This window comes from Phoxinus phoxinus (assembly GCF_949152265.1).
Source record: "Phoxinus phoxinus genome assembly, chromosome: 25".
NCBI lineage: Eukaryota > Metazoa > Chordata > Actinopteri > Cypriniformes > Leuciscidae > Phoxinus > Phoxinus phoxinus.
In genome coordinates, this window is record NC_136900.1 from 9671711 (window position 1) to 9680488 (window position 8778).

Sequence of the window (8778 nt, forward strand, 5' to 3'; positions counted from 1 at the left end):
TGGACGCGGCTCTGCCTTTAATTATATTGGCCTACTTGTTGTATCAACAAATGCAATTACATGAACTACTACTTTTTCATAAGGGCAAGTAGCCTACACCATCGAATTAACAGTCATGTCTAATATGTGTGCTATTAAAGGGATAGTTCACTTTAAAATTTTAATTCTGTCGTCATTTACTCACCCTCAAGTTGTTTCAAACCTGTATTAATTTATTTCTTCTGCTGAACACAAAGAAAGATATTTTGAAGAATGTCAGTAACCAAACAGTAGTCTGTACCCATTGACTTCCATAGTAGGAAAAAAAAATACTATGGAAGTCAATGGGTACAGACTACTGTTTGGTTACTGACATTCTTCAAAATATCTTTCTTTGTGTTCAGCAGAAGAAATAAATTAATACAGGTTTGAAACAACTTGAGGGTGAGTAAATGATGACAGAATTTTAATTTTAAAGTGAACTATCCCTTTAAGATGACTGACTGGAAAAACCTGATCTTCAAATATTCCAAGATATATAAATAATAGAGAGCCTGATGAACTGGTAGGAAATAAACAATTTCCATATAAGAAAATGTTAGATAAAGTTAGTTTGGCTTCCCATGGCAAAATACTATCAAACTAAATTTAAGCGATACATAATTGTGTTGTTATGCAGGTATTATTTTCTTTTAATTTTGCTGTTCTGTAAAGCACTTTGGTCAGCCAGTGGCTGTTGTAAAATGTGCTATATAAATAAAATGAACTTGAACTAAATTTCAACTTACATGATATAAAAAATACACCATATATCCTATGTAAACAAGTAATGTTGACTATAGTCTATTTTTTTCCGCAGTTCTGTTATCAACCAACTTTTCATGTGTGAATGGCACCTCAACAGACCATTTTGTAAAAATGAATAAACACACAAATAAATATCATGAAGCATTTCCTGGGAACCTGCAAACACAGGTCATCAACCTCCAAACTAAAAGTATGCCTTGATATATGTGGTGTGTGGGTGGGGGTTGTCAGCGGTTAGGGTGGAGCACTTTTCTTTAAATGGCAGCGTGTCCTTCTCTCCGGCCCCTTTGCTTGATGCCAGAACACTGTGATCACATCTCCAGCTTCTTAATCTTAAATAAGTTAAACAATTAGTCAATAACATGGCTGCAGAGTTTGAACTTTGTCCTGGAAGGAAAATCGGGGGCTCCAACCCCTGTTTTATCATCGCTGAGATTGGACAGAACCATCAGGGAGACTTAGAAATCGCCAAACAAATGATCCGAATGGCCAAGGTAAAGTACAGCTTTATCAGATGTGAAGTCTGATACCGTGTTGATGTCGGTTATTTTCATGGGGGGAAAACCGTGAGATATGTAGATATCAACCCCCAAAACACCAGTTTGCATATAGAAAAAAATACAAATGAATTATAATTTGAGAAAACTTTTTTTTAAAGTTTTGTTTTTCTATACTAATGATTTACCACACTTTTTTTCTAAACAGAAGAAATGACGTGGAAACAGGAGAGAGAAACATACTGAGGGCCGTTCACACAGAACGCGTTTTTCCATTCCACTGAGCTACTTTTCCATTGTTTTTCAATTTAAACACATGCTAGACGGACGTGTTTGACCATTTGCAGCGTTTTTAACTGCAAAAACGTGTTCTGTGTGAACCGTCCCAAACTTAGAACCCCATCTATTTAGTAACCATGGTAATTTCACTCCGGAAATATAATTTTTTCAAATATCAGGTCAATAATTAAGAGGGGACGTTTAACTCGAGCTATAACTCACACATTGTATCACATTAAATTAACGTTTAGATTTCTTATATGGTGAAACTCATTTTTGTTGTCAACCAAATCCACTTCTACTTCCTACTTTACCTCCACACAGGACTGTGGAGCTGATTGTGCCAAGTTTCAAAAGAGCGAGATCGAACACAGATTCACCAAGCCCGCTCTGGAGCGTCTCTACACGTCCCCTCACGCCTGGGGCCCGACCTACGGGGCTCATAAACACCATCTGGAGTTCAGTCACCAGCAGTACAGAGAACTGCAACAGTTCGCCAATGAAGTTGGCATCTTCTTTACTGCATCAGGGATGGATGAGGTGAACAAATCTCAATGTTTATTATATCAAGAGAATATGTGCATATTAAACCCAGATTAAAATGCATTTCATAACTTTTCCTCTCCCTACCTCAATCAGATGGCTGTAGAATTTCTTCATGAAATCAATGTGCCGTTTTTTAAAGTTGCCTCAGCTGACACCAACAATATCCCTTACCTGGAAAAAACCGCCAAAAAAGGTAAAACTCCCTGATGTTGAAACCCATTTCAAACGAAAAGTCCAGAAGCTGTCGTTACATAAACTCAAAAGTGTTGTTGCAAAAAACTCGTTCTCCTTTGACAAAGGTTTATCAGTTTGTCATTGCCAAGGTCACAATGTTCCTCTATTTACATACCGGTAATATATCAGACAGTGACAGTGACCCAGTGAAAAGTACAAGCCCAACCGATAACTGAATCTGAGAAGCTTCTCTTGTGCACTTGAAGTCAGTTATTCTGGAGCACCTGAGAAATTAGGTATTGAAAGTGCTGATTGGCCACAGAGCAGAGCCAGTGAAACCTAGAAATCCTGGTGTGGAGTTTCATGTTGCTGGCTTTGAGTCTACAGAGAATTTGGCATGTGTGTAATGTGATAATGACTAAAACTTTGACCTGATTTTCTCCCAGAAGCTGCCATGTCTTGAAGCTGATGTTTTGGTGTATTTGTGTAGGTCGTCCCATGGTGATTTCGAGTGGAATGCAGTCTATGGAGACCATGCGCTGTGTTTACCAAACCGTCAAGAAGCACAATCCCAATTTCACGTTCCTGCAGTGCACCAGCGCTTATCCGCTGCCAATAGAGCACGTCAACCTCAGCCTGATCCCTGTAAGACACAAATCACTTTATTCTCATCTTCATCAACTCCATAAAATGACTGTTTATGAAGGTATTTTTGTATGTTTCGGTTTCCTTTTTCCTACGCAGGAGTTCCAGAAGGAGTTTCCGGACATTCCCATCGGCTACTCTGGGCATGAGGCGGGCATCCATGTGTCTGTGGCCGCTGTGGCACTCGGGGCAAAGGTCCTGGAGCGTCATGTGACCCTGGATAAGAGCTGGAAAGGCAGTGACCACGCAGCGTCACTGGAGCCGGCGGAGCTGGCGGATCTGGTGAAAGCCATCAGGACGGTTGAGATGGCAATGGGTTCGCCGGTCAAACAGATGCTGCCCTGTGAGGCTTCCTGTCACAGCAAGGTCAGATAAAACACTCATTCTGACAGATTATTAAACCAAAAAATGATCAAAAGTCATTCGTTATGGTTATGGTCACAATGGTTATGTTCTTTCCTGCAGTTGGGTAAGTCAGTGGTGGCCCGGAAACCATTGAAGAAGGGCGAGACATTAACTCTCGACATGCTGACAGTAAAAGTGTCCGAACCGCACGGCATGAGACCAGAGAACATCTTCAAACTGGTTGGCAAGAAAATCACCGTGGACCTGGAGGAAGATGCCACCATTACTGATGCCATGATAAAAGGCTGATGATAAAAACTAAAGAGGCAATGAGGGGGTCTTATCTTATGCTTCTATTAATTTTAATAATAATATAGAAAATCAGTCATTATTAAATCACATTTTTCATGAGGGAGACATTTTTATTATTTTGACATCAGAAACATGTAAATATGACTTCTTGTCTTGATTTTGCACATGCCTAATGTCTTCCTATAAGTTTGCTAAATATTGTAACCTGTCTCACAGATGATTGTCTTTGAAATTTTGGTGAATGAACACTACGTTAAATATCTTTCTTTCAACTAAACTTTGACTCTTGTGTCTTTGTTCATATTTGTCTCTATTAGACCAATCTGTGTTCCAAAATATGTTTTGGCCAATAAGTACTTCAAACCACAGAGATTTCCTTAATGAAATGTAGAATTATTATTTAATGTCCAAATGCGAGTCTTTAAGACAGCCTACTGTTATTTGTTTTACACAAAATAAATATCAAAGTGAAATGTAAAAGCACCTATATTGGCAATATTTTGGATTTAAACCAAATGCTAATAGGGAACCTGCAAACACGAACAAGATTGAAAACTTTGCCTGATGAAGCAGTTTAACACACACACACACACACACACACACACACACACACACACACACACACACACACACACACACACACACACACACACACACACACACACACACACACACACACACACACACACACACACACACACACACACACACACACACACACACACACACACACACACAGTGTGATGACAATGTGATCACAGGCAGACACACACACACACACACACACACACACACACACACACACACACACACACACACAGTGTGATGACAATGTGATGACAGGCAGACACACACACACACACACACAAACACAAACACACACACACACACACACACACACACACAGTGTGATGACAATGTGATGACAGCCAGAAGTCCAAGTGAAAACAAAGTAAGCCAAACACCACTGTGACCAGAAGAATGAGGCTGCCGTGCTTATTTGGTGTGGTAATAAAGCCGTCTTATTCTCTTTGTTAAAGGGGTCATGAACTGTATTTTTTATAAGGTTCTCTGAGTTCCCTTATAATGTTATCACATTTTTTTTCACATAAAAAAACTAAAAACTTTTTTATTCAAATTGTGCTTGTCTGATTACAATAAGATTATTGGGGTCCATGTAAACGCAGCTACTGTGTGACACTTGTGTGTTGCGACATTGCTGTCGTTTCTGTTGAGCATCCGAGTGCGCAATTCACCTTCACTCGCGTGCAGGAAAAACAAAACGAAACGTTGCTTAGTGCTGTTTATTCAGCAACCTTCACTTGAACATAAACTCCACTAAAGTTCACTCTTCTTCACAACTTTTAGAAGGAGATGACGTAAAACGTAACGTCATCACGTACAAAACCGTATACCTCCAAATAAAACTATACAGGTAGTCAATACCATAATACAATGTATAAGGGTGCAATGCTTTTAACAGTTTCCTATGTAGTCGGCACTGCATAACCTTATTATCAGTCTCTCTAAAAAGCCTGCATCGAACTGTGTCGTTGGCAAAATGCAAAACATTTTTTATTTAAGTACTTGTACATTTGAATTATTCTTAACTTTAAGTACTTGAGTACACTTATTCATACAATTAACTTAAAACTTCCATGTAATCTCAATGTGAACACTTTTATTACTGTAGTATAAACCTTTAACAAGCTAATCTGTCAACATACTAATTTGTTAACATATTAGAAATAGTATGTTATACAGAAGCACTTGCTGTATGATCGCAACAATATAAAGGTATTATTTGCTCTCAAATCAAGCTCATGCACCACTTGTCACCGTGATCCTAAAACCAACATTAACAGAAATACTTCTAAATTAGCATAACAAAACATGAATCACTACTAAATCTCCCACTTAACATTAATCTTGCACACAAAAAACATGATATTACACTTCATTTTAGCATTTACTCTCCCTTTCGAGTGCCATCGGCAAAGCATGCTGGGAAATAGACGTTCATCTAAATTAAAATAAATAATTTCATAAAACTCAAAACAATGAATCAGTTCAGTTAACTTAAAATATATCAGTTCTGTGAACTTGAAAGAAAAAGAAAGTGCTAAATACTCATAACAGTTAATTTGACTTTACTAATTTTAAGTTTGTCCTAAACCAATTAATTATTTTGAGCATTAGGGTTTAAATGTGTCTTACTGACGCGATCTGACTGGAACTTCATTCAAAATAGTCAAGTCACATTTATTTATATAGCGCTTTTTACAATACAGATTGTTTTAAAGCAGAAAATAAAGCTTTTGTTTCCAGAAGAAAGTCACAGTCCAGCTTAAATAAATTCAGGGATGTTTCATTTTTATATAGCCGGCCCGTTTTGGATAAATGTCATCATCGTCCAAATGTCATTCATGCACAAACTATTCATTTGAGCGCTAGCAAAAGTGTTTGGTTTCCAGTTGATGGTAGCAATCTGTGTTACCAGCAGCCCAGCCTAAACTATGGCACATTTATGTTTTCACCAACTGCGAAATGTCTTCTTTAATGTGAGTTTTACACAAAACGTTGCTATTTTTAATAAACCTGTATATAAATATCATCACTCATTTTGGCAAAAAAAAAAGAAGAAAAAAAGCCATATATACTATATCCCCTCATAGGCTACCATAACATAGCTACTCATAACATACATTTGGGAACACAACATATGCCAACAATCTTCCAAAACTTATACTAATAATACTAATAACCTGTGGTTTTCCACCAAAATGGTTTAACATTGGAAAATAAAGAGATTAAGACAGCCATACATATTATAATTCTTCTTCTTCTTTATATATTTTCTTAAAGTACTCTAATCTTTGAATTTTACAGTGGAATATTACAATATTAATATTTATTTTATGTAATGTTTTTATCTAGTAGTAGTAGTAATAATAATATTATTAATAATAATAAGGAGAATCATTTTAGGTCTATTATTATTATTTTATAGTCACTTTGATACAATCACAAATCTTTTGGCAAACATGTGCAACCTTTCAAACAGGCACAGTAAACATTGAACAAATAGCATTTTAAATCGCAATCCAAAAAAATTCCGTTACAGCTTGAGAGTGTTAGGAAACTATAGCCTACTGTACCTTCATCATTAGGAGGACATTGCATAACTTTTTTGTCTCAGTTCCAGGTGTACATATACAAATAGTCAAGCCAACGATAATTCATAATGTCTACACACTAGAGAAGTAGGCAAACCAATCTATTCAAATAAAAACGGCAGTGAAGGGCTCTACTTGCTGCAAAATTATGATTGTCATAAGCTAACGTGTTTGAGCAGATATAGGAGTGGCTAAGTGTGGTGGGGCTTTTCACTATTATTTTCATTTTTTACAGCCATTATTTGTCTCGTACTCCCACAAAAATGTATGTAAATATTTGACGAAATACAGTTGTGTATTAGCATATAGAAGCAGGACTCAAACTTTGTGAACCATGCTCACGCTTTTCACAAAAGAATTACTTTCAATGGGAAAAGTGATCAAAAGTGATCTTAAATACTTTTACATTGTTACAAAAACAGCTTCTTTAAATTTTTTTTTTTTTTTTTTCATCAAATATTCCTGGATAAAAAATGATCACGGATCATGTGACACTGAAAATTTGGAGAAACGGCTGCTGAAAATTTAGCTTTACCATCACGGTATATAAAATATATTCAAATATAAACGTTATTAACAAATATACAATTTGTTAATATTACAAATTATTTTAAATTGTAATCCTATTTTATAATATTACTATTTTTAATGTATTTTTGATCAAATAATTGCAGCCTTGGTATGATACTTCTTTGAAAAACATCTAAAAACCATACCGACCCCAGACTTTTGAATGTTGTATATGTTCTACCTTACTATCTTTAAAATATAACTTTTTACTGTATTTCCCCCACATGGCAATCAAAACAAAATAATAAAAATAAATACATTTATAACTTATAAAATAAGTTTTACAAACATGTACGTCAGATTATCAAAACTGAACATGTACATAATATGTCAAGAATTTAGATGTATGTGAATGTATAATTGTGTAATTCATAATTTATTGACCACTTTTAAAGGCTTTTTTTGCCTTCACTAGTTCATTTTATTGGTCCTGTGACTTGGGATTATTGATTATTTGGTTATAATGTAAATTCATGTAATGCTATATATGGGTGAATGTATAGGGCCTGTTTGTTTTCACGCTGAGTGTTTGCACTAGCATTGCGGAGTGTGAAGTTTCCTTGTTTGCAGTGAACATACTGCTTTTGAATGTAGGCCTAAAGAAAATTTGGTTACTGTATGTATTTGGTTTGCACCCACTACTGTACAAAGCTTGTTTAACTGGAGGCTTAGCCTAATTTCATCGAGTTTGCGCCATATTGTTTATACATATGGAATTGTTAATTGTAGCAACACAAATTTAAAGAAGCCAGTGAAGACAATGTTTTTTGCCTCCCACAGGCTCCCATAAAATCCCCCCTGACTTCCTATTTTGTACACCACCCTTTTCTCCCTAGACCCTAATTATATATATAAATATATTATTTTTTTTATAGCATAGATGTTAAAATTTCTTCTATTTCAAATAAGACTTTTTTTCAAAACAATAAGATCTCTGAAAAATGAGTGTTCCTTGTTCACATCAGATTTCAATTTCTTATTGATTTAAGCAAATTGCATGTGCTTTGGCACATGTGTGTGCAAAAGAAAAGAGTAAGTACAATTGTCTACAATTTTCACAATGACTAAATGCACATGACTTGTTGATCAAAACTGATGAGTTGATTCTCAGTAAAATTGTCAAACTCTTCACAACTTCTGTTATGTAACCAATATGGCTTGGGTTATCAGGACTTACTTGAGGATTTAAGTTATTGGATAGGTGTGATTCTATAAGACAAATGGAAACCAATATCAGTAGGCCTACTAAACATTCATAAATAATAGCACAACAATAGGCTACAATTATCAGTAACAAAGATAAACCATTTCCTGTTAGAGATTAGAACATATCCAGAAGTCATATTAGTCACTTTTGTTTCGTATCTTATCACTTTTTTGTTAATTATTTAACTTTGGTCAGACCGGGGATCGAATTAAAAACTGCAATTGAGAAAAAAAAAGCAATT

The 8778-nt window shown here is 35.7% G+C and overlaps 1 protein-coding gene across 1 annotated transcript; it reads left to right on the forward strand.

Annotated features, from left to right (window-relative positions):
• The first annotated feature begins 1067 nt into the window (after positions 1-1067).
• Positions 1068-3858, forward strand: LOC306993971 (N-acetylneuraminate-9-phosphate synthase-like). Its single transcript, XM_079604202.1, has 6 exons — positions 1068-1280; positions 1887-2102; positions 2202-2301; positions 2773-2927; positions 3027-3293; positions 3393-3858. The coding sequence occupies exons 1-6, from the start codon at positions 1149-1151 to the stop codon at positions 3579-3581; spliced, it is 1059 nt and encodes a 352-aa protein (XP_079460328.1). The 5' UTR covers positions 1068-1148; the 3' UTR covers positions 3582-3858.
• The last annotated feature ends 4920 nt before the right edge of the window (positions 3859-8778 follow it).